The following is a 26125-nucleotide window of genomic DNA, read 5'->3' as shown; positions in this document are numbered from 1 at the left end:
CTGTTTCTGCTTGTTATTTTGGAAGTTGCTCTCGTGCTTTACACTAACCTTTTGGTTTCTGTTGCCTTGGCTTTACATGCATTGTTTTTATTTTGGGATTCACAGGTGCCATTTTTTGGTCCTCTCTTCGATGGAGCAATTGTGACTGCAAAGCTGCTGCCAAGCCTCATATGTGCCACGTGCATCAATGCCAGCAGAGCTGTCAAGTCACTCATCCCACTCTACCAGAGCTTGTATCCTTTTCTCAGCTGGGGCAAGGCTTCCCTTGGTAGGGTTCTTACTTCTGAACGTTCTGCGGAGAGGTAAGCTTTAATGAGAATCCTTCCCATTTGACTTTATTGGAAAAGGTCAAAGCTTTCTTCATGTCCAGCTCACTGTTTTCAGTTGTTCACACCCAGTTGCCATCTGCTGTTTTAGAAATAAGAAATAGAAGAAATAAGAAATTAGAAATAACATCACAAGAGTGTGATGTGAGCTTCAGACAGGCTCACAGGAGGTGGACTTGGACTTTACACTGATGCTTTGAACTGTAAGTAATGATAATACTCAGTGCTCTTTCATGCTAATAGAAGTTATCTACAGTGTCTGTTAGGCTCACGCACGGACCTCAGTTGTATTCTTATTCAAAATAGTAGTCCAATGGACTTTACTTGGACTCATTATATTAATAAGACAGATATGGATGTTTTAATTCTCGGATTCCAGTTTCATTCCAGCTATGTCTGTATTTGGCCATTTTCAGAACATACTTTCTAGCTGCTGATAGATAACTAGATGGTATGCATCTGTGTTACAGAAGCTGTAGCACTGACTTTCATTCTTGTGTGATATACAGACTAACAGCGTTATTGCTGGTTTTCACTTATTCTAGGATTTTCTCATAATGCTGTAATTATGTTAGAAACTTTTTATCTCTTGTTTTGTTAATCATATGACTTATCTCAGATACTACACTCATTGCACTTCATTTTCTTTGAGGAACTTTTGATTTGGCTATTTTTCTAACCATGTGACTTTGAGAAAGAGATTGTAAATGAAATGTTTCGATCTTTGAAAGAACATTGGTTAGTCTGAGAGGCACATTTTTAAAACACAAAATATCCTTCAAATACTGGTGTTTTTAGAAAAAAACTAAAGGTTAAGATTTTATCTGGCATACTTTGCAAAAGTATTCAGAAATCAAAAGTAGCATTGCAGCTAAATAAATTTTTACCTTATTAACTTCATTGTGTACTCGTTTTAAAACAGAGTTTGTGGTTGTTGTGTAGGCAGTTGAGTGCAATACATCAGCTGCAAAACCATGACAGTACCTAACAGATGATTCAAAAGTTGCTAAGTTTTCCACTTCTATTTCATGAGAGAAAACGAGCTAATTACTAAAATTCTTCTATGCAGAATTTACCTTAATCCATCTGCTTGTCTGGGTCAATCTTTAATGATAAAATACCAGTGCAGTAAAGTTAACGTAACATTTACAGAACGAAGAGATCCCATTGCCTCTTGCCACTGTCTCACTACCTCACTCCCAGTCAGGGTCCTCTGATTCCTGATCCTGCTCATCTCTTGGCTTTCAACATTCTATAAGCGGGCAGCAAGCACCAGCCTGTGTGCTCCCACTTCCCGACAGGGTCTCCTTCTGGGCCCCTCCTTGTCCCAAACACGAGCAGCACAAATATGATGGCACATGCCACGTCTCAGCATATGTTGAGGTCTAGCTGAAATGCATCTGTCCCCGGATTTTTTCTTCCTTTTTTGTGCCCGCTTTCGGACCAACCATATCTGCAGTGAATCAAGTGCCACTTGTCTGCTCGATAAATGAAAGCAGATTGAGAAACTTCTGAAACTGGACAAAGATAACATGGTGGGAAGATCTCCTCAGGATGACACTGGAGTGGGAGAGAAAGCTGTCCATAACTTTTACTGTAGATGATGAGACACTTTTAGGTATACTAAAATTCTTAATAAGCCAGAAATTGGAGTGTAGATACGTAGATATGCAAATGTGATGTTTGAACCTGTCCAGTGCAGCAACACTGCTTTGTAGCTCCCAAAGGGTGCATGCTCAGTGAATGGCTTTGGTGTTTGCTTTGCTACCTGCTACAAGGAGAACAGGAGGAAAGCAGACCCAGCAATTTAAACAGTAAATCAAAGAGTTTAGTAACTTGGTGAGACTGGAGTTAACTCAAAGGTGAAATAACTGAGAAAATGCCAATAGAAAGGAGAACTAAAAAGCAATAATCCTGGAAAAGTAACGGATTATATTTGGCAGCATATCAGATATAACTTTGCAGTTTGAGTGAGTGCAGATCAGCTTGTGTCAGGCAGAGCTGAGGAGGGGTCTGCCATTTGTTTGCCACACGGGTCACGTTGAAAGTCAGCATCCACAATAAGGGGTTAGTAACTAAAAATTTTCTCAGGTGTCATTAGAAATTGTTGGGGTGCCTCATCTGGTGTCATGGTCCAGGTAAGACACTGAGCCTGGGGTGCTGCTGGTGCTGGAGCAGCAGCAGGGTGTGCAATACCTGCTGGGACCCTGCTCCAAGCAGAGCAGAGCCTTCAGCCTCACTTCTGCCGTACAAGGTGGTGCCTGCGGGAAGCGGTGCCTGTGCGGGGCCGTGTGCTGGGGCAGCATCTCACCAGCAGTGACAGCTGAAGTCACTTGTTGGAAGGTCTGTAAACTCCAGCTACAGCTGCACTTGTCAGGGGCTTTAAGGGAAGTGTAATCAGCCACAGAGATTAATTTGCATCTCAATTAGGAAAGAGTCAGGAGGAAGCAGAGGGTCTGTTGCTGGAAGGTTGTGGAAGAAATCTCATCAGGCACAAAAGGTTCCCGAGTCCCGGTGCTCCAGCAAGTGGAGGACAATATCTGAGTCCGGTTTCCATGGGGACCGGGACCACAGAGCCACTGGAGAAACTCACTGTGCGCTGTAATCGCTTGGTCATGATGACACAAATTCCACTGTCATACCCAAATACATTTTTCTGTTGGAAATCTCTCTGAAAATGAGGAAGGTAACTATGGCAGACCACACCAGATTTTTTTTAATCTATTTTTTATGTTTATATAACTGTTTCTGTTTTAAGGAATTCATTAGGGCAAGAGAAATATTCATTAAAAATAGTTAACTGTATTTAAAATCTAGTTTAAAGCCATTCTGACTACAAGTTCTTTGTATACATCAAGTGGCATGCGGTGGCATTACACAGGAGCAAAACCGGGGTAGTTAACACATAGCTCAGTAGTCTCTGTAGCTGCTGTAATGTTTACGTGGTCATAGATGATTATGCATTAGCATTGCTGAAAATAACAATTTTTCCCAGACTGCATTGATGGTGCAGTGAAGCATTGCGAGTGAGTGGCTGCAGACCGTACTAATTGGTGCTCTCACCATCCTTAAGTAACTGTGGAGTGCGAGGTAATGTGTTTCAGCAGCCTCACCAATCTGCTTTGTCAGGCAGTAATCTTTATTTTAAATATGCCTGTGTGGTTCATGGGTATCATAAACAATAAGCTGGCTTAAATTATGTAAGAACAAGGAAGAATAATATTTAAACTTACTAAAATTTTTGTATAAAAATGTATATATTTATGCAAGCTTTTGAGAGCATTAGAGCCGTCTTTTTGTGTGCTGGGGAAAGGAAGGAACAACTAATCTCACAGATGAGTAGTTATGTATCAGAACTAAAGTTCCTTTTAATTGAGCCCAGTTAAAGCAGAGGTTGCTAATTGTCAGCATATAAGCAGGATGCCTTAAGAGATGAGAGCAGGGGTGAAAAAAACATTACATTCATGCTTTGGTAGTTGTAATTGCACTCGTGCATTCTGGAGTCCCAGTCACCCTAAGCTGCAGTAGTGCACATCTTTGGGAGCTGATCTTACCTGTAAAGAGAAACACTGAGGTGGGGGAAACAGCGTTTGCACTGAAATCTTTGCTATGGGTCTGATTTACAGCTGCTGTTCAAGCTGGCAGTTTTTAAGCTCAGGTGCTAGTAAATTTCCAAATATGAAAATGTAACTTAGTCTGCAGGTGTCAGGCACTTCAGTCCATCATTTAATGTTGGTCTCCTAAAAGACTTAGGAATTGGGGATAATGATTTCTGAGAAAAAACTCCACTTACAATGCATAAGGAAATGCAGTTTTGACTACCCAGAATCCAGATTGTCTTTCACAATAATTTCCTTGCTCCTTGAATTAAATTGTTCTTGTTCAGAGATTTGTAAGTTGGTCTCAGGTTTTACTTTGGAAATTTCATAACCAGGGTGCTTATTCTTTCCAATCTCATGTGTTTCATAATAACAATAGAGGTAAACATCCTGGATTCTTATATCTTTTATCATAATCTTTTTTTTTTTTAAAAAAGTGTAGTGCAAAATTATCTTCACAGGTAAGACAGCTATTCTTTAAATTATGCCAGATGTGGATTGTTTTAGAAAAAAATGTGTAAGTGTAAGGTGGAGCAATGCTTTTTGAGCCTTTTCACCTGCTGCTTAACTGGAAAGAAAAGCCTCTGAGTTTTAAAAATGGCCACAGTGATGAGGAGGAAGCTTTGGTGAATTGCTGTCATGATCTGTAAGTTTGTGAATTTGCCCTGTGTACCTGGATGTAAATGCCCGTATCTCTGTGTTTCCACTCTTGTACTGAAAAAAGCTTCTTTTTAATTGAAACATTACTTTGGCGTTATTTGTAGTATCTTACCACTTTTTTTTTTCTCCACCATTGGAAATAACTATCGTACTCCCCATCCTACCTGCTCTCACTGACTAAATTTGAAGAGTAGGAGAGATTCTGACACCTCTGAAAAGTTACCCTAGCTTATGCCAGATTTTTGTCAGCAGTCTCCTGCAGGGTGTACAATGTCCCCATGTGCAAGCGCCAGTTGGCTTCTTTCCTGCGTTCTTTGTTGGTTTTGTGTTGTCTTTGAATTATTTTCTTAGTAGCAGTTTAAGCTATGTGTATCTTCCTGTGAATAAGTAAATAGGGAGTTAGTTCCTGTTGGGGTTTACTGAGAATTATCATGTTTATAATGAAAGTACCTTTTTAAGCAATGTCACTTTTAGGATGAATTGGTTTGGTCTTATGGAAAGAAAAGGGGCTTGTTGATTCCTGCATGTTTTTCATATTCTTGTATAGCATCTTGATTAGACTACAGTACTGCATTACTCTACAGAGGAAGAAGAAATAACTGATGGAGTGGGCCAGTATTTTTGTCAGCAAAACTGGCCATTTCAGGTAGCTGTGCAAGTGTTCTTACAGAATTATACAAGGGCTGACCTAAATACTCTTAGTCTGGTAAGAAGAGAAAAATTACCATAGTGGCCGCTTGTGGTATTGTTTCGAAAGTTGTTTGCGTTATTTGTTGTTCATTCAAAGAGAAAATCAGAAGTTAAAAGAGTTTTAAATTCTTCTTAAGTTTATTGTGGATGTTCATAGTACTTTGCTGCAATGTAATGTGCATTAAGTGCTGAAGGTGTCTGGGTGTTGGAACAAATGAAAAAGAGCACAATGAGGATGCATATGCTTTACATAATATCTGAGCACTGGATGTCACCATTTCCCTGCTTACAATTTGCAATCTTGTTTGTGAGCCAGAAGAAAACACAGCCCTTACTTTGGAGAAGTAATTTGATACAGAAACAACTCTGACAGTTTTATGCACTGTAATGAATGTAGTATGTCTGCTTAACTATTCCAGACAAGTAGTCCATTAGGACAAAATCAAAGACCATCTAAATACATAACAAAAAAATTATATCCGTAACTTTAATTCATTATATTGCATCCAGATACTAATGCATCTACTGTATAATAGCATGTCATGTTTGGAATCAAGAAGATTAAGCAAAGAACTTCAACTTTGAATTCTGAATTAATTCCTTTTGTTATTTTAAGCCAATTTCTGATTAACTTAAAGCAGAGTGCCTGATCTGCTTACCTGTATTATCAGAGACTTAAAAAAATTGTATTTGCTATGATGGACTTAATTGTGTGAATGGGTCATATAGTTTGTAGGTGCTCGTAATGTCAGGTGCCTGAAGACACATTTTGCATACCTTTCAATATGTGCTTTGTTGAGCTTGCATTTAGAACTCTGGTTATAAAGGGATGTTTGATCGTGCTGTGAAAATAAAATAGAAAGCCTGTTACTCCTTTTAGAGAAAGGTTCACAATTTGTTCTCTTTATTTCATCTAAAGAAGTTATGCCCTCAAGCTATGTGGATGCTGTTAGAAATTACTATGAAATTCGAAAGCATGTGTCACAGGAGCTGTGACAATTTATCTGACATGGCATCTGACAGTTTTCTGCCGAAGTGATCAGTTCTGGCTTGCGGGAGCATCTGCCTGCAGTCAGTCCTCCGCTGCTTTGTCTGCGGCAAGCAGCAGGTTTAACGTGCTGTCCTTCGCTCCTCTGGCGACTGCGGTAACCAGCCCTTGCGCCTGAGTTTCAGACAGGAGTATCTGGTCTTGCCGCAGCACACTCAGAGGGACGCCGGTGACGCGGCAGTGGCTGTGCGGGGTGGCGCGAAGCGGCGCTGACCTTCATTCTGTAGCGCAGCTCCCCTCTGGAGCGGATCGATGGCCGGGCTGACTGTCTCTGCGGCTGCCTTCCCTCCTCGCAGCAAGAACCTTCTCCAGGCAGCGATCAATGCCTCTAATCTGCTCCAGCCTGTAATAAGTCATGCGAGGCAAAGCTTTTAGGTGGCATTACATGGGATTGTGGAGGCGGCTCTTCAGCTCTTATTCATAGTGCTCTTCATAGATTTGCAGAGAAAGCTACTGCATCCCGCTTGTGAATATATAAAGAGTATATAATGCTTCTGGGGATTTGAACTACACATGCTGCTGAATGATGTACAGACACGATGGGTTTAAATTTCTGTATTTTTGTGCATGCGTCTGTGCGTACCTGTCCCTTGTAGTTTGTAGTCCCTTGTACGTGCATCACTGTGAGCTGCTTCACTATTTTACAGAAGGCAAGGGAGGCAGCGGTGAAGTTTGCACGTTAACAATACCGTTTGTTTTTTTTTTGCTATCGTTATTCTTCGCCCTGGCTGGAAGCTGTAAAGATCACTGAGGACTGCTGAGAAAATCCCAAGCTAATTCTGTAGCAGAGTTTTAAACGGCACTGACTGCTGCCCCTCCTGATGGTGATCTCTGTGCAGCAACTGTCCTCTGCAGTGAGAGTAAATAAACCCCAACAGCTTTACAGGCTTTTATTTGCCAAGTGATTTAATGGGTAGTTCCAAAAATGAACCCGTGGTTAAGTGACATCACAAATGTAATGCTTTTTTTAAGTGAAAAGTGAATTCACTATGTGCTATGTGTGTCAGAAATAGGGGGAGGAAAAAAACCAAAACAAACTCAACTTTGGATTTGTTAAATAATGTACGTGTGCAGTAATTTAAAACAAGCGTCCTAAAATACACAGTCATACCTCTTTAGCCCCTACCAAAGACTGGAAAGTCATGATCTTGCTGGAAATAGTACAATTCATAAAGTATAAGCAGCAGATCAGGACTGGGAGTTGAGAATTTGAATCCTAACCCTCCTCTGCCATGGAGAAGCTGCTGCTTTGAATTAAACACTTGGTTTCTTTATTCCATTTCTTTATCAGTAACATTTTATTTGTTCATGAATAATTTTGCAGGAAAGTTGGGTGTTTTTTCAAGTGCTGCTTTAAACTTGTGTCCTAGTGCTGAATCAAACTTGCATTGTGCAGAAGGGTTTGTGCACCACTGCCGCTTTTAAGATTCCTGGGAGCAGTGTTTATCAGTTTAAATCTGTAAAAGCACAGTGTAGTTCTTCATCTATTCACAAGCAAAGAGCTGTAGACTTCTCTGCCAGTCTGTGAAGAGCACTGTGAGCAAGGGAAATGGTCAGATTCTGAGGTTCATAGCCACTGGCTGATAGCTGGTAGGTATTTAGTGAGTGCCTAGCAGGGTGCTTACAGCATCCTGATGTTGGCCCCATTTCTGTATTAACTAGTCGGTCATCTTACTCACCTGCAGTCTGCTGGGCTTGGTGGCATTGCTCATGAAATACCTATGGTTTGGTCACGCTGACAGCCATCAAAGTGTTTCTGCTGCTCTCCATAAAAATAAACCAAGTTTGTTAAAAGTGCAGTTTTGTTAGCATAATCGTGCCCTACCCAAAGGGCTGCCAGGAGGTGTGTGAAGGAGGTCTGCCCTTGATTTAATGTGCAATAACAAAGGTCGAGTCAGTGTGGTATAGGTTTGTTGTTTATAACTAACTAGTAAATGTACTTTTCATAGTGAGGTGTGAACTCAGGCTCTCACTCTCTTCAAGGAGGATGTGCAGAGGTCCAAACACCCATCTCTTGGTGTTTTATGTTGTCTGTCCTATAGACAAAGAACCACTAACCTGTGTTTAATGAGATGCTCTCCAAAATTTGACAGAAGCAATATTGATATAATCAGGTTACTACTAAGTGCTTCATTCAGTTTTACAGGATCTTTTGGTGTATGGGTTGTTGGTTTTTTTCACTTATACAACAAATTAAGGAGGTTTATGTTCTTCGTATTGTCTAAGTCAGTTTTTTTGCCGCTGTGCTCTTATTAACTTTAAAGGTATTTAGTTAAAACCTCTGTTTTGGTTTTTGGAAACTTGCTTCTGAATGCTTAGTTGCAGTGTGGATTTCCTAGGGTTATTTTTGTTTGGCTTTTGGCACAAATGGGTGGAGCGGAAAAAAAAAACAAGTAGGATTTTATCTGAACGGGCTTCAGATTCAGTTCAGGCCGAACCATCCTAGCATGGACAGAACGCGCACTGGCTTTGGCGTGGGTCTGGCAAGGACAGAGACGACGTTTGGATCCGAGCAGAGCACGGGGAGCAGCGGCAGCGCGGTTTGGAGGAGCGGGCTAAAAATCTCCGCGGCCCGGGCCGCGCTGGGGCCGGTCCCCTCGGCGCGCGTGGGGCTTTGTGCGCGCTCATTAGCATGCTGGCTCGCCGCCGCGGCGCGCTGGCTTTGGGAGCCGCGCGAGCTCCGCGAGCTCTGCTGGCTTACCAGCTGTTCCTGCTGCTCGCGACAATGTCCGGCGTGTTCGGATCGCCGGGTTCCTGCGCTCGCCGCCGCGCGCAGACAGCCTTTCCGCTGGGGATGCCCACGTGGCCGCCCGTCAGCCGCGGCACCGCATAAAGTAGCGGGGTCCTCGCATGGCATATGGTGTCTGGAGTCATACAAGATGCAAAACTATTCTGCCGCTAATGCACAATGACTCATAGCATTGCTAATTTCGCTAACAAAAGCCCACTTCCACACCCACACTTTTAACCCCTCAGGCTAAAAAGCCTCTTCTTTAGTTTCAAAGCCTTGGAAATGTAAGGAGGTGGCTTCTGGATCAATTTATGAAACCCTATATTTATTTAAAGCATGCGCAAGTTCCAACGCTTATTTTAAATTTCAGTAAAACACAGTTTTCAAATCTCTGTTTTAACACGCAGTAATTTTTTTGTTCCAAAGTAGGCTCACTGTCAGATGCTGGGATGTTTTAGTTTTTTTGGTAGTTACGTGTTACAAAGATAGTCAGAAGTCAGCGCAGATAATAAAAAGTTAATTTTATTTAAGAGAGAATCAGAGCAATGTAGTCAGTAGATCTACACCGATCATTTATTACAGCACGAGTTACCAAGCCACTTATTGTAAAAGGCTTGTAGTATCTGGCTATCTTTTTATATACTAGCTCTTTGGGGAGGAAAATAATATGCTTTCCAACTAGAGGGAGCTGCTGGTATCGCTGATGCCGATTCTTAGCCTTCCAGTCTAATTCCTTTGTGCGGAACGTACAGCGATCGTTTCCACGTTTTAATAAAATTAAGTTAAATTATCCTGAGTAATTTGGATTAAAAGGATGTCTCTCAATTTTTACACTGTAATGATCAAATTAAACTGCAGAATTCGGAGGAAACTAAAGCACATCCTGATTGCGTGGCACATGGGTACTCTGCATGAATGTGGAATTATACAGGTCATGAAAAGACTCGTTAGAAGAGGGAGTGAAAAGCTGAGGCTTGCTCGCTGTTGTTACGAGACAAAAAGCATAAGGGAAGTAGGAGCCATAGGGAGCGGAGCGGGCGGCGCGGCAGGACGCTCCCTGCTCCCTCCAGCGCAACAAAGGAACAAAGGGACCTGCGGCGAGAGATGAAGGTGGCCCCGCTCGGCGGTTCGGGCTCCCCGTGAACAACTTGTTACTGGGAACCCCTGCGGGCAGTGCCTCGTCACGGTCACCCCTCCTGCGGGGAATGTTTTGAAGGAGAAGTCCTGGCTTCAGAAAGCCTTTACTGGGGGATAGTTTAGGAGCTTCTGTGGGGCTGGTGAGTCCACACCAGCGTGATGTGGGACACCCAGTGGGTCTGGCGCAATGGACTGTGTCCTTGCCATGACCAAAGCCTGGGTGCCAACCTTGGAAACTGTGGTTTCAGTCCAGGCAAGGCACTTCCCATGTCTCCAAAACCAGGTGTTTGCACAGGTGGTGAGAAGATGCAAAGGATCCAGAAGACCACTTAGATGTACACATGGGCTCTTTCATATGTGCAGTCCCACTGATCCCAGCACTTGCACTAATACAAATGTGTAATTGCCAGTATAGGTTAACATCATTTTTCAAACTTCCTTTTCTCTTTTAAAGGCAACCTGACTTCAGTATATGTCTTTCATGGAGCATACATGCTGCAATCACTTCATTCAAAAGTTAAGAAATCATTTTCTAAACAGGAAGAATGCTTTTAGGCTTAGGTTTGATTTTTCTTAATTGCCTTGTTTCTCTCCTAGTAAAGATGAGATTCTGAATTCAGTGCTGACCACACTTTGACAAGGGGAGACTAAGATCACCTCATGACATTCCTCCAACCTGACTGATTCTGTGCATCTGATGCTGAGAGGATGTGGCACGTAATTTTTGTGCCAATTATATAAAAGCTATTTTAATGGGTAGCACCATAACCTTATATCATAATTTAAAGAGGTCGGGCTTTCCCTCTGTGTGAGCTTGAAAAACTCTTAAAGCCATCCTGTTACTGGCAACATTTTTTATTGGGTTGGGGACATAAATGTGGAGTCAAGAAGAAGAATAAGGGAAAGCTACTTTTTCATAGTGAGCTTATTGGCTGGTATATTTAATTTGTATTCTTTTTTCCTCAGTATCATACTTGTGTGTGTGTTTCACAGTAAGGTTATCTGTCAGCATTCTAGTGTATAAACAGGAGCAGATGGCTTTTAATGATTTCTTAAATGTAATGCTAAGTAACTATCTAGTATGTGTACAGCACTTTCTGTTTTAAAAAAAATTTCTGTTAACTTGCTGGTTTTGAGTACTTTCTCTGAATTAGACTGGGGCAGGTTTTTTGTTTTTTTTTTTTAGAACCTGTAACTTCTGCTGAACAACTGGATTTATTGTGTAGCTGAATTTATTGTACCTCTTTAGGATTATCCATCTCATTTGTTTTTACCTGTGTAGCAGTGTGGATGATCTTGCAAAACCTTACAAGTCTACAATTTGTTGGCTTCCTTAAATAAAACAGGCACTCTGCTGCCCACATTTCAGCTGAGCAAAGCAATGTTGTTCAAGTAGTGGTTATTTCACTTGAAAAACCTTAGTGTTATCACTGTAACAAACAAACTTGGGGTTAGCTCAGTTTTTCATTACTGCAAAGTCTTAATACCAAAATTGCGGCATCATGAAAGTGAAGTTTTTAAAATTTAGAAAGTAACCTTAAGCTGGCATGCATTTTTCTTTTCTCTCGTTTCTGAAAGATCGTACCTTAATTTGGGCCATACCTGTGACTCAGATTAACTTACTGGTAATGCAAGATGACTTCTGGAGTTTTTAAGGCCCCTGTCTGCCCAGCACTGAGGTGACAAAAGTGTAGCAGTACAGAAAATATGATAAAAGTATGGAGGCGTTACTTTGGGGAACCAGCCCTGAAGCTGATGTTGGGACACTTCATATGTCATAAGTGACTCTACCCCTTACTATTGCTTTCTGTCTCCTCCATTTTACCACCTTCCTCTTCCCTCTGCCAGCACCTGCTACAGCTGGGAGACTTGAAGCTGTGAAAACACTGTTCCCACAGGCAGCTCCAGTGGTTAGAAATGGGAAATGGCTGGGAATATTTTGCTGTCCTTAATTTTTAAATAGTACCCCCATTCTCTTCATTTTGGTAGCTGGTCGTGTTCAGATCCTTGCCTCGTTTGCGTTGTGTTCACTAACCCCTTAGGTGCTGTGGTGCCCTGCGCTCTCCCAATCTCATCAATCCTCCAGGACGTTGGAGCGGGACAGCACAGCCCTTGCAGTTCAATCACAGAGCGTTTTTATGGGGCTGACAGTAGAGAGGAATTGTTCCAATCCAAAGGAACTGCTTTAATTCAGAAACGTTTCCTTTATAGGCGTTCGCAGAGCCTGCTGGTTTTTGTGCTCCCGTGTTTTATGACTTGTTGCCATGATAATTCAGCTCATCTTACAGGTTTCTCTAATTGTGATTGATGTGTAATCATTCATTTTATTGAACCTCATTAAGGGCTGCGAACCTCTGTACCAACTTACAGTAATTAGAGCCCAGATAGCCATTCCATCTGTTCACAAGCACTGTTTAATTAATGAACTTTTAACGTGTTCTTTGCCTTGTAAAAGCCCTTAGTATTCTCAAGTTGTTGAATAGGATTTGTGTGCCAGCATTTCCGTTTTTTTTTAAATACCACAGCAACATGCATTTTGGAATCCCAAAAGTCAACACAGAAAGTACTGGGATCTCGGAAGGCAAAGGGGAGAGATTTTACTTTTAGTTTCAATTTTTCATGTCAGTTACCATATCTGTAAAACTGGTGTTTACAAATAAAACACTCCCATGGACTTCAGGGCTCTTTTTAATGCCCAAAATAACAATTTTTAATTTTCCCTTGTATCATTGAAGAAGATATACGGAGACCAGTAAACAAAATGTTTCATTTTTCATTTTGGCACCTATTGAAGAACATCAGAAATATGATGCGTGCAAACGCCCATTTTCCTCCCCTTGTGTTTCATCTTTTTGTTACATTTAAAGCATCAGGACTGAGACAGCTTTGATATTTTTTGTAGTATTCAGTATAATGAGATTTTAGGATGGAGTGGAATCCACCAGTGCTGCTGGAGTTGCCGTAGAGACTATTGTAATAATGGTCCAGAATTGTGGAAAAACAGGAGGACAGAAATTCTGAAATACTTTGAGTGTTTCTGTGCTTTACCTCTGTGCATCGTGACTGTGCCGTAACATGCTGAGTCAATGATTTCTACAGAATGAATGAACAGTTGCATTTTTAAAAAAATGAAAGTAAGTTTCTCTTCCTTGATCAGACAGAAGAGGCAATATTTCAAGAGTGTCGGGATTTTGAAGCTAAACAGAAGACTTCCGTGTATTAAGAATGTGCAATCAAACAGTTGTGCTGAATGTGAATGTCAGATTACTGCCATGACTGACTTTGGAGCTAGAGGGATTCGTAAAGGAGAAAAAGGACACTTTTTCCTAGGGCATTTTTGCTTTCATGATCTGTTGCTTGTTTTTACATATGGCAGAGTATTGTAGTTGTGCTTTACCTAATTTGGATTGATCTGTGTTAACCTTAAATATTCAGGACAAGAATTAAGTCATACTACTAAATTCCCTCAAAATCCTTTTTGGCACCCAAAGGCAGACCATCTGGTCCAGTCATTCTTTCCTCCCCTAGTATGCATTTCAGTCGGTACTTTGAGTAAGGCCGTGTCCTGAAGAAGTAAAATATGAAGTGAAATAAAAGTCTTGGGTACGGTGCTGAACCCACCCAGTTTAGAAAAATGAAGCATATTCCCTGCTTTCTAAATTTCAGACATTATTGTGAAATGAGTGTAAAGAGCCCCTGGTTTTTGTCCCTTCAGTGTGCTTTTCCGTAGCATTGTGTATGTCTAACGTAAGGCATGGTCAAACTTTTCTATGCCGTGACAGTTCTCAGCCATGTTAATCTTTTGCCATGGATTTTCCTCGTGCTACACACCTCTTTTGGACCAATTCTAACATGAATGTCAACTGTTCTTAATGCCCTAAAAGAGAGATTCCCAGACCAATTATTTTTTAATTCCTTTTCCAGTATTTCCGTGTGTTAACTCATTCTCTCACTGCTGACCCCACAATGTAACAGTCTATTTAGGTGAATCTAAATGTGGTTCACTGCTCCTGTTTGTAACTGAAGTAGTTTAAGGTTGCTGACATATCTGCATGAAAAATGTGTTTTTTCTCAAGCTGTTTGGGAAATGAATGTGTTTTATTTGGGAAGGTACTGGTTTGTGTCGGGTTTGAGGTGTGGGAGGCTCAGCTTTGGTGCCTTCACTTTCTCCGTTGGTGATGTTCTGCAAGTCAAAGAGTGTGATCTTATTTAAGTTCTTCCCAGATGGCATTCCACTGGCTGTGATTGAGTTATAAGCAAATGAATTAGGCTTTTTTTTAAGGACAAATTCATTCAGCATCTGTGTTTAATAAGGCTTGTTTATAAAATCATGCTATTCCTTTACAAGCTGATAGTTATGAGGATGCGGTTCTGTTTACGTGAGGAAAACTCTGGGATGTAGTTCCTGTGCAGTCCCTTTCCCGTTCTCTGCAAGCATTTGGTCTCAGCAGTTTAATGCATCAGCATAAAAAAATGTGTAGGTGGTGAAATTTTAGCAGCAAACAGGGCATCCTGATGAAGGAATTAGAGGAAGAACACCTTGCCCTGCACTTGTTTTCCCTTTCCCTCTGTCCCTCCACAGGCAGGTGCAGGTCCATTTGGATATGTAACCATGAGTGACCACCTTGCAGCAATCCTCCAAAGCTGCTGTACCATCTTCTGGGTGTGTATCTGCTGAGGAAATGCGCTTCAAGAGTTCTGATTACCTGTACTCTCATTTTAGTTGCTGCTTTAAAGGAACAGATTAAAAGTAAGTTCTGCCTCAGTGGAAGAGGGGCAATCAAAGTTGTCCCATCCGCGGTGCTACACAGAAGTAATGCTTTGATGGAGAGGGCGTAGAGAGCTGCATTGCCGAGGCAATTCTTGCGGCGTTTGGTAGTATCGTGCTGTTGATGTGCGCTCCTCTTTTCTGGAGCTCCTTCTCTGTGGGCTCTGCTGAGCAGAGAGCTGTCTAGAGCAGAGCAACTTCTGAGTGGTTGCTTGTCCATGCTGGTTGACACAAGGCTTCTGCAACGCAAGAGGATCTGCATGCAGAAGTCTCTGCACTTACTACAGCAGGACGAGCATGGTTACTGTAATATATGTTGTATACATATTTTAGCAATATTTTCTTTTAAACCTGTAAGCACAGGTCCCATTCCACCCTTAGTTAGCTAAATAGAAGTGCTAGTGAAGTGAATTACACTTAAGGCTGTTCTGTGATGGGTAGCTGATTTAAAATAATAGATATTTACATGAAGACTTTAATATTGCCTGTATTTTGTTTACTGCTAATTTCTTTTTTTAATTTAAGATTCAAATAGTAACAACAGTTTTTCTGTATGTTTCTTATAAAATATATTTTATGCTATTTGGGTTTATTAAGAGAGATAAGAAGGATGATGTTCTATCAGTTGTTAAATATTGCATGTTAATTCATATTTTAGAAGTTCAAAGCCTGTGCTAGCAGGTCTTTCTCTGTTCTTTTTGCTGTTGGTAAAGATGTCCTTGTATCAACCATTCAGTTTGGGTGAAAAATAGAATTCAGTTCAATCCATGCATAGATTGTCAGAAAGATTAAAGTGTGCATCATGCAATTTTTCTTCTTTCAGAAAGGGGCCTTTGATGTGCTAATGTTCACTTTCTCTCTTTTCATTCAGAAGTGCTGGTCATTGTTTTGAGCTGCAGAACAGTATCTGCTTCGTATAGGCAGATCCTAATACCCTGGTAGCTCAACCTTGCTCAAGGTAGCATGATATAAATATGCAGTAATATTAATGGCATTGTGCACTGGGATCAGATAAAAGTGTGCCTGCACAGATAAATGCCACAGCAAAGCCAAGGCATTTATTGAAAATAGATGTTGCAAAAAAGCCAAATGTTTCATTTCAGATAATCTGCTTGCATGCATGAGCGTAACTGCTGTTCTACCAAGTCCTGTAATTCGGTTTTAAAATAGAAAGAAGGCTTGGCGGTGCAATAAACACTGTAGTCTGTTAAAATCACTCTTGAAGGCAAGGCTGTAATGTCTTTCCAAAGTTAATTAGCAAGTGAAATTATTTGGATGGCCTCATCTTGTGCTGCAGTGGATATTTTCCAGCAAATGGATGAAATTTTGCAGGCTGCTCACAGGACCGACTTGCAGCTCCCTTAGCAGGGGACTGATGCAGGTCACGACACAGTCGTAGGAACAAATTTGCATTGGCGAAGGGCTGTTCATAGGTGCTCCTGCTTTTGCCAGAGACACCGATTCTCCTTTTGACACTGACTGTGAAGAAATAGTTCACTGAATTCCTCATGAAGATAAATATGGAAAGTGTTAGTGTGTAGCTGCACAGGAGTTATTCCAGTGTTGATTATGAAGACAGCATAGTTAACAATTGAGTGATAAAAACCTTTTTTTTTTTTAATAAAACTGGATTGAATTTGGTGCTTCGGTTTTGAGAGAGTAAGTTAAATAACTGTAAACTAGTATCATCTAGTATGCTGAACTGCTTTCTACTCAAAATTCAGAAAATTTGCCTATTGTGTTTCTCAAGCAGTAGAAAACTATAGCTTTCAATAAGCTGCAATTATAAAAGCAGTAAGTTGCAAATTAAACAGTAAAGTAGGACTTGTTCAAAACTTTCTCATACAGTTTCTTATTTTAATTAAAAACTAAATTTTAGTTAAAAGGTGTTAGTTCAGGAAGCTTGTAGCTGGACAGGTATTTCATTGATAAACTTTAGACTTAACAAAAATTGAAAGAAAACTTGAACAAAGAGGAATCTTACATAATCTTGAAATATTTCCTAGTGAGGTGCGATGGCAGCAGCACGCAGCGTTACTGCTGTGTACCTTCTCCCCTAGGTCGCTGTCCCTGTATGTTCTCCTTCTCTGCTTTCCCCAGCTCTGATACTTCATTAAAAATTCATCTTCTGCTCCCCCCCTTTCTCTTTGGGATCCTCACAATTTCCTTTTTTATCTGAAATGACTCACCAGTTAAGGACTTCAAAGAACTTCAGAAATTTAGCTCAAACGGCACCATCTTGAACGAATAGCATTAACACTAAGAAAATTATGCAGTTTAGTGGAAGCCAAGAAGGAGAAGAAGAAAACTTCCCAGGTTCTTGCTTGGTCTGTTCCTGTGAATGAGGGCTGTGCAACTCTGGGCACCTTTGTGTCCAGAAGCTGGTGGAGCAGCCTTGCTCCTGGGTGCCCTGCACCAGGTATTTCACTCCTTGGCACACACGTTTTGTTGGGATCTATCTTCCAGTCTCTAAAGCTGGAGATGGTAGGCTCCATTGTGGAAGAGCTGCTCCATAGCCCAGACACCTTGGTGATGGGCAGGTGCGTAAAGCCTTTGCCAGTGCCCCATTGCTTGTGCAGCAGAGTTGCTCGCTGACGTGCTCCCCAGTGTATTTGAACATGCAGAAGTAGTTTTTATTTTGTACTCTCTCAGGACAACTTTCAGCGCTGCCATTCTTATTCCTCTGTGTGTTGTATTGCCTGTATACAACAGTCTGTTTGCTGATTGTGTCTTATTTCCTCATTTGTTTAAAGTTAGTTTAAAACTGACTAGTGCTCGGCCTTAAATGGTGACTGTCAACCAGGGCTGCGTGACTGGGCAAACAGCCCTTCGGCACCCTCTGAGGTACTCTCTCTCCACTTTCACCATAATTTCTCTTGAGTTTGAATTTGGAACTTGGTTGTTTAAATGCTGTACCATACAGCTCAGTCATCAACTCACCTTTGGCCCCACAATTAAATGTGATGATAAGACTCTATGACCGACTTGGGTTACTTAAAACCTATGGGGAATTTTTTTTAGTAGAGCATTTAGAAGAAGTTAGCAGCAGTGAAACTATTGCATTAACTTGCCTTTTTGTGAAGGAGGAGCTTACATGTTCGGTTTTGCTTCCTCCTCTCCTTGCTCACCCCCCACCCCCACTTTATGAGTAATGAAAGCAGATTTCATAAACATGCACCAGAATTTTAATTTACTCCTTTGGGGAAATGGAGAGACATCACAGCATGCTCACTGACCGAGCTCTGCAATGAAAGGGGAATCCATTCCCCCTACTGAGAGGTCACTTCCAGGGAAAAAAATGTTATTGTAAATGCTGACTTAATCGACTGCTTTTGGGGGTCAAATTTTCCTGAACGGGCTGTGTGCCCGTGGCAGTGCTGCATGAGCAGACAGCGGTGGGTACATACTGCTGTACCTGTTGCAGGCTGTGTGCTTGAAAGAGTATTTTAATTTAATGGATTTTAAGCAACATTATTCAAAGATCAACAAAAGACATACTGTGTTATATGAATAAAAGATTTCCTCTGGATACTTGTTAACCCTACAATGCCTAGCTAATGTAATTGAAGTGCAACCACCTGGCAGGGAGATTTCGCTGTCAGCTGCCAAGGACACCCTGGACTGCAGTACCAGGTGTTGCGCCTGATTGTCACAGAGGAACAAACAGCGCGATGGGGCGAGGAGCGAGGATGGCTGCCAGCCCAGGACCCCACTGCCAGCCCGGGACCCTGCTCCTGGGGCTCCCTGCTGGGCTCAGGTAGAGCAAGAGTGGCAGGGGCTTGTGTGGAGCGGAAAGGGGTCAGCGCAAAAGTATTGGCTTGAAATTAAGCCCCAACAAAGCTCTCATGGTTCACAGAATCAGACCGGAGAAGATGTTTTTTGATGTGGTGCGTCTGTTTCTCAGAGCTCCATACCCACAAGGTCCCTTGGTCAGTCCCTTGGTCTTCTCTGCCTTGGGGTATCTACAGCAGTTCTGAATATGCCAGATTATAATTTTAAATCTCCCCTTCTCCTTACTTTTTTTTTTCTTTGTGCTTTAAAGCTGGGATGTACCATTGATTTCTTGGTGGTCGTTTTCTAATTTATTCTTTCTTCCTATCGTCCAATGTAGAGCAATTTCCCAGCCTGTATCACTGCAGCAACAAGTACATTTTGTGTTGAGCATCTTGCAAATGGTGTCACTCGTAATGGATGTGATAATAAGCCCCACAGTTGCCTATCCCTGATTGTAATGAATGTAAATTATCAAGTATAATAGACCTGAAACCGAGCCATTTAGTGTTAGTCTCAGAAATAATGAAAAGGTCTGTAATAAACTGGAAGGGGCAAAATTATTTTGTTAATTATATTTTGTTCTGAGTGTAGCTGCCTGATCCTTATACTCTTATCAAACTGACAATGATGTTTTATTAACCTTTAGTAGGTGAAAAAAGATGACTATAAATTCATCTGAAAATATTTTCCCGTAACTGAAGAGTGAGAATTTGAAGGAGAGGTTGCTAGTCCTATTGCTTATATCCAAGCACAGGTGATCTATGTATATGTGCTATGAGAGGCAAAAATCTCACGCCGGTAAATTCCAGGAACCCCGTACGTCTGTGTGCAGCTGGTCCCATGTGCACCCAAAGCCTTTTGGCCATGGGACGGTGTGTGCTCTTAGAGATCAGTGCTGTTGCACTCATTCTGAGTCGTCAGGAATCATCCATGATTGAAGGTATTTCAGTTTATCTTTTTCTAGACTGTGTGTTAAGATCCTTTATGGTATATCCTCTTTCAAAAATAATTAATAAATATTTGTAAACATTTATAACTACTTCCCAGTTTAGAAAATCTTGTATTTTTAGAGAAATTAAGCTTTCCAAAGATTTATATTTGGAAAACATTTAATTTTGAAGAGCTGGGAACATCGCTATTGAACATCAAGAAATCAAATATATTTGTGGGAGTGATACTCTTGAGTATTATATTCCTGAAAGCAATGGAGTAGTTCATTCGTTACCTCTTATCAGACTTACAGTACTTCTTACTCCCTCATTTAAGGCATAGATTCTCCCATCAAGATGATGTGTGTGTGATGCAGGCAGAGGGCTTGCTACTCTCATTGTGGGCAAAAAGTAACTGATTCTGTGATTCTGTGATTCTGTGAATCACAATGTTTGTTTTGAATTATTTAAAATCAAGGAAGGCATTTCCCTTTGTTGTGTTCATGCAGATAACAACGGTCTCCTGACTTGTCCTTGGCACGTATGCACCATTTAAATAACAGTTTCAGCATCTTGCTGGCGGGGGTCTGCGGGGACGGTGGTGCAGTTTGGGTGGGGTGACCCAGTGCAGGAGCCATCCTCAGCACCCCCAGTCTGCAGGGACCCCCTCTATCACCCGGCTCCCACAAGGGTTGATTTGCTGTCCCTCAAGTGATGCATTGGTGCGTGGCTGGGTGAATCAAATCCCTCTCTCCAGTTATGTCAGCTATTTTGCAAGTGTTTTCCTACCTTTACACTCATCATCCTTAAGCTGTCAGTAATTATCCCTTTTTCAGCTTCCAAAGCATCCAGATTTCTGAAGTGAATGTGCAGGGAAGTATTTTGATAAGTTCTGCTTGCTTTCACTTATCATTTAAATGTAATGTTGAGACAAAAATTGACTTCTGATTTACTGTATTATCTTGCAAGTTACTTAATTGTCTTGGAAGTCTGATGAACAGTTCTCAAGAATTTTGAATTATGAATCTGTCATTATCTCCCTCTTCTCCTGTCTCTGGCTGTTTAATTTTCAAAGTTAAGAATGACTTAGGTTATTGCTGGTACTTTCAGTTTTGAATGGTTGTCCTGGGAGATTCTTAACTGTATATTCACTTTGATACTGCTGTGATGGAGCTCGAAAATATGGGCTCTGAGGAAATGCAGTGACCTCTAACCTTCCTGAGGTGCACCATAGAACAGAATGGGCTGAGAAGCAGGGCTGTTGTGGTGGTTTAATTTTTTAGGAGGCAGTGTACCAGTTTGGAGACATTTCTGACTTCAGTTGAATATGCTTGCATTTGGAGAATGATGGCACTAAGTGTAGTAATGTTAAAATATACTGATAAGGGTATACAGGTGCATGTGTTTAAATAGACAGACACGTGCCCAGAAGTCTGTCTCTCTATATTTTTTTTTCTGTGTTTTTTCATATGTGCAATGGCCAAAGTATAACAGCACATTTTTGAAAACTTTTATAAGCCTCTTTCTTGTGCTTTTGTGGGCTATAATCTTTTTTATTATTACGTTTTAAGGTATAAGTGACTACCAACAGCATTTTGTCGTCAGCTGATATCATTAATGAAACAAACTCACAGACCTTACAGGCAAGACTGTGCCATTCCGAAAAGTCTGAGTAAAAGCCAGGAAGATCTGGTTTAGCTACCCAAGTATCCCCTGTTAGCAGCTCCTTTGCCTTTATGGTGAGAGAATTGCAACCCGGGCTATGCTCGGCACAGAGCATCCCTGCAAAGAGGTCCGTGGCTGCCCAGGTTCCATCACTGTGGGATTTGGGGGCTCACAGGATCCCTCTGAGCTCCACCTGGAATTCAGTCGAGGGGAGGCAACGTGGATCCTCGCCGAGTGGCTAACTCTGCTTCCAACATGGGCTCTTGCTTAATAAGCCAGCAGCTGCATTCTGTGTCAGCTTTATTTTTGAGTGCCCTAAGGGTAAAGGTACACGTATAGGACATTACAGCAATCTAATTGTGAGGTATTATTTTAAAATGAGGCGTACCTCACTGGAACAGGGTCCATAGGAAAGAGAAGAGATTCTCTCCTTCCCTCTGGTGTAGACCCAAAAAGTAATTTCTGGGCTACACAAACCTTCAGGAGCAGCCCGCCATGTAATGAGGAGGCGCAAGGCTTTCACTGACTGAGCCATGCTGCCGCCTTTATTTTCTGGTTACGGCTCCCAGCAAACATTCCACTATCTGCTGCGCATGTTTTCGGACCAAATCATATTATCTGGCTTGTCCAGGGGAAGTTGCAGCCGTGTGGGAGAGCCATGTGATAAACAGCTCCTCCAATTCCTGCCTGCCTCGCTTATCTCCATCAGGACTATTAATATTTCCAGCATGTAAGCAGTTTCCAACAGCTGTCAAATGCAAACAGTAACCTACCAGAAAAACTGTTTCTGATTCTCCCCCGAACTTGATTCCTCAGTTAATACATGTATATGGCCCAAAGCTAAAGATGCTCAAGTCCAAGACTGCCAAAGGTTTGGGTATTTTTCAGTCTGCTACTGCTACCAAAAATGGATGCTTTATCTTATGAGAGAGAATTTCTAGCTTTGCTAAAATGAAACAAGAGTTCTACTTAAGATTTTAAAACCACAGAATTTTTGTTCATAAAAAATCCCTAATTAAAGTCACTTTTATGTTTCTAAAACATATCAGTTAGCTGAAGTATTTTTAAAATATTTAATTTACATTGTTTTTAATTATTAAAACAGGAGAGACAGGAAATCTGTTAAGGAAAAAAAAATTAGCCGTGAGTTATTCTCTAGTTCCTTAGCCACAAAAGAATCCTGTATAACTGCTAGATTAATTTTTCAATCTCTCTATCCCTACGCCCTCTGTAAAATGAAAGTAGTAATACTATCTCTATGGTTTTCTCTCTTTCTTGTTGTGAGATGTTTGGACATAGCTGTCCTGCTTTGGAAAGTAAAAATAATTAATATCATGGATGCAAGGTGCTCCATACAAAATAGAAGTGCCAGAGCATTCCTCAGCATATTTAATTTACTTGTGTGGATATAGCATATTTGTTTCTCACTTACCACGTTCTGGTCCTTTAGTTTCCATTAGGTCATCCAGCCTGCCAGTGAGGGTCTCGCATTGGAATAAGCTGAATAATGCCCACATGGCTCAGCCATCTGTAAGTGGCGAATTAATCACAAACGCTGGTGGACAATGTCTTTATGTTGCACATTCAGACAAGCTATATTGTGTGAGAGCGCACACCAGGTCTGACTTTAATTAAATAGTAGGTCCACACGTGCTGCAAAAATTAGAGAGTTAACAATTTTGTCTTTAACCTAAGGGTTCAGTCACTTTTTTCTCTGGAGAATGCGAATCACAAATGCTGACCACCCAGTGCAATTAGGCCTGTTTTTTTTCTCCACAGTTTTTGGGGGGCTTTTAATGCAGAACAGCATTTGTCTGCATATGCCATCATTTCTACAACCACTTGAAGGATATGTGTGAAGTACCTGCATGCTGAGGAAGGACATGGATTCAGAGTCTTGCATCTGGCTTTGTATTGGTCCATTTTTATTGCTGTTATTACGAGGTGGAGGTTTTCAAAAGTTCTCAAGATTTACGTGATAGAAGCTGTCAGGAGTTTTACCATCCCTCCCAAGGGGCAGTGTGGGCAGCTTTTAACTGTTCTGAAAATCCTATGCTGCTGTTGACAAAAAAAAATACTAAAATACTCCTTTAGTGGAAAAATACTCGTACTTTAAAAAAATCCTCTCCTTTCTTGTAACACACGTATGCTGTAACAACGATGATAATAAAAATAAAAGGGGATAGTGTCTCTGGTATGTGGCTAACAATAGTAGACCAAGGACAGTGTATTATCTTGTGTGTTCAAGCAGCCAGTGTGAAGGAACCGGAAGGCATAAGTAAGTAACAAAAAATTGAACCGTCGTACCTTTGCTCTTTTTCTAAGATGTCCATAAGTAACAGCTCATTGGTGGAATTACTGAAATGGGTGCATTTTGTTAGCATTTGAATAAAATTAAGACTGCAACAAAGTACAGGGGAAGTATCGCTGGGTAACACGTGACCTTTCCTCCAGTTATTTATCCCTTGGTGATCACCCTGTTTGTGGAAGAAGCCAGATAATTGCAGAACATGAGCATCGGCAGCTGTAGGTACACTGATAAAATGGGATAGCCGCGATGTTGTAATGATCTCTCTGAAAATGCGACCTAGGGATTTGTCTTCTGCAATCATCAGGCACCTTTCCTTCTACACTTGTACAGTAAGGGCTTTTCATCAGGTTCTTCTGTAGGTCCGTCTCCTCCTGCAGCCCACACTGCCTGGGGGAGACCAGCACACCTTCTCAACCCTCTGCTCCTTGGGCCTCTCCCACCCGTCTTTAATTTTGCAGTCTCCAGGTTAGTTCCCTGGGTGAATAAGCACTTTGCTGGAGGAGATGGCCAGAAGATAACTCGCCCCACCATCCTGAGGAGAGAGAACCTCCACATGTCTCTGCGTTGGGGCACCAGGAAGGTGACTTTCATTTAGACCTGAGCAGCTTGTGTTCCCTTAGGCTGGCTGTCAGGATTGGACAGGGAACTACATGGATGCTTCTAGAGAAAATACATACTGGGGGAATCATGCCCTGCTGATTTGCTGGCCAAGAACTTACGTAACTGAAGTCTTGATAGTTCAAGCAATATACAACTCTTTCAGAAGTAGTTTCTTGATGGTTAAATCTTTGTGCCCCCTGCGGAATGATTTACCAGCTTCTGCTGAACTGACTGATAATAGGCAATTATGTCATCATTTTAATCAATTGAAATGTTTTAATCAAAGCCTTATCAGTGTGGTGAAGCATGGAGTACAGCTGCTAAATGGACCTTGGATATGCAGAGGGCTGACTGTACAATGCAAAACGTACAATGCCATTTTTCTAGGCACATGTGTGTTTGGTAGTTTTGCTGCTGGTTTGTGCACTGCTGTAGTGTTTCATCTCTGCTGTATTAGGAACAATCTCAATGAGAGCACAGGTAATACAGGAGATGAGGTGCATTTCTGACTGCTTGTTTCCCTGCAGGGCAGGTATCTGTACGAACACGAATGCCTGGTAGGAGATCATCACAGGTACTCTATGTTAGAATTAAAAAAGCTTCAGATAGGGCTAAACAGGAGTGCCATTAAAGTACAAAATTGTATTGTATCAGGACGGTAACCCCTTGTTCCTTCACTCCTGCTACGGAATGATCAGTCTGTGGTGGTACGATGTATCTGCTCCCAGGGGCTTCCCACAAGGAGCAGGGGTAGTAAATTAAGATGAAAGCTTGTTTTCTGCCTTATTCATAATAAATGCAAAATTCTTCCCTGAAGCACTTGGCATGACTAATGTGCCACATATTCTTGATATCCCAGAGCAGCAGCGAGTGCCTCTGCCAGACCAGCGGCTTGCAGCACACCTTGGGCACCGTGCTACCTGCCACGGGAGCCAGGAGTGAGCACCACAGTGGGGCTCCGCGCAGGAGAGCATGAGCCAGAGCTTTTTGCCTCAGGGCGCTTTCAGTATGGCTTTGCTGTGCCATTACTCGATTTCCACAGAGATGGTTTGAAACCATGTGAAATGTGTTTTTATTGTTTGTTTTTTTTGTCTCTCTTTCCTCTTTAAACCAATTCATGGTGACCGTCTGTGAGGAAACAAATGTGCACAATGCGTATTGGATATTTCTGTCCCAGTCGGCCATTAGAGATTATTTTTTATTCTGTGTCGTGGTAGTTTCTGAAGCCCCATCTCCATCAGTCAGCACTGAGGTTCTTTTGTAATCCTGTGCACCCAAGCCCAGCTCAGGAGGAGGGGAGGTGGCAGAGCTCCAGACACGGTGCCGAGGCACTGAGAAAATGCTCCACAGAAGGAGAAATCCATTTGAAAACCTCTCTGTGCCTCTCGATTTCAGTGAGGGTCTCCTGTACCCCAGGGTGTGCTGGGCCCCAGCCACCCCCTGTGACTGGAAATACCCCCTTGAGTCCCCCCAGCACAGCAGCAAAAGGGGGCTGCCTGTCTGTGCAATTCTGCACGCAGGGGTGGCGGAGCCAAGGAAAATTATGCTGTGGGGAGGATGAGCTCTTGGTTTTGGCAGCAGAGGATCATCTGCCCGTTCTGGATAAGGAGGAGGAACAGCAGCCCTGGCACCAACCGGCCCCACTCTGCCGAGGGAAAGCATTGAGCCCTGCCTCCCCCGGCTGCCCCGCAGACAGATGGCGTTCCTGGGGGCTGCACATGGGGCAGGGGAGCCAACCTTGCTCCCCTCTCGCACAAAACCCTTGGTTTGAGTTGGACACAGAGTCAGCCTCACCTGATAGATGTCTTACATGTTACACTGACATCACAGACATGCATTGCTCTGAAAATTTTTAATCTCAGATGCTTTGGTTTAGAAAAAGCACAT

At 41.9% G+C, this 26125-nt stretch overlaps 1 protein-coding gene across 1 annotated transcript in view; it reads left to right on the top strand.

The window, feature by feature from the left end:
- Positions 1–26125, top strand: part of LOC104541602 (ral GTPase-activating protein subunit alpha-2-like) — a gene marked incomplete at its 5' end in the record, with an annotated part of 67788 nt that overhangs the window by 22399 nt on the left and 19264 nt on the right. The window contains 1 exon segment of the mRNA XM_010185708.1: positions 106–233. Coding sequence (XP_010184010.1) covers positions 106–233 — 128 coding nt within the window.

The sequence above is a fragment of the Mesitornis unicolor genome, unplaced genomic scaffold, assembly GCF_000695765.1.
Source record: "Mesitornis unicolor isolate BGI_N332 unplaced genomic scaffold, ASM69576v1 scaffold39335, whole genome shotgun sequence".
Classification (NCBI taxonomy): Eukaryota; Metazoa; Chordata; class Aves; order Mesitornithiformes; family Mesitornithidae; genus Mesitornis; species Mesitornis unicolor.
Note: the sequence above shows the minus strand (reverse complement) of the source record. Positions and strands in the feature narration are given on the sequence as shown.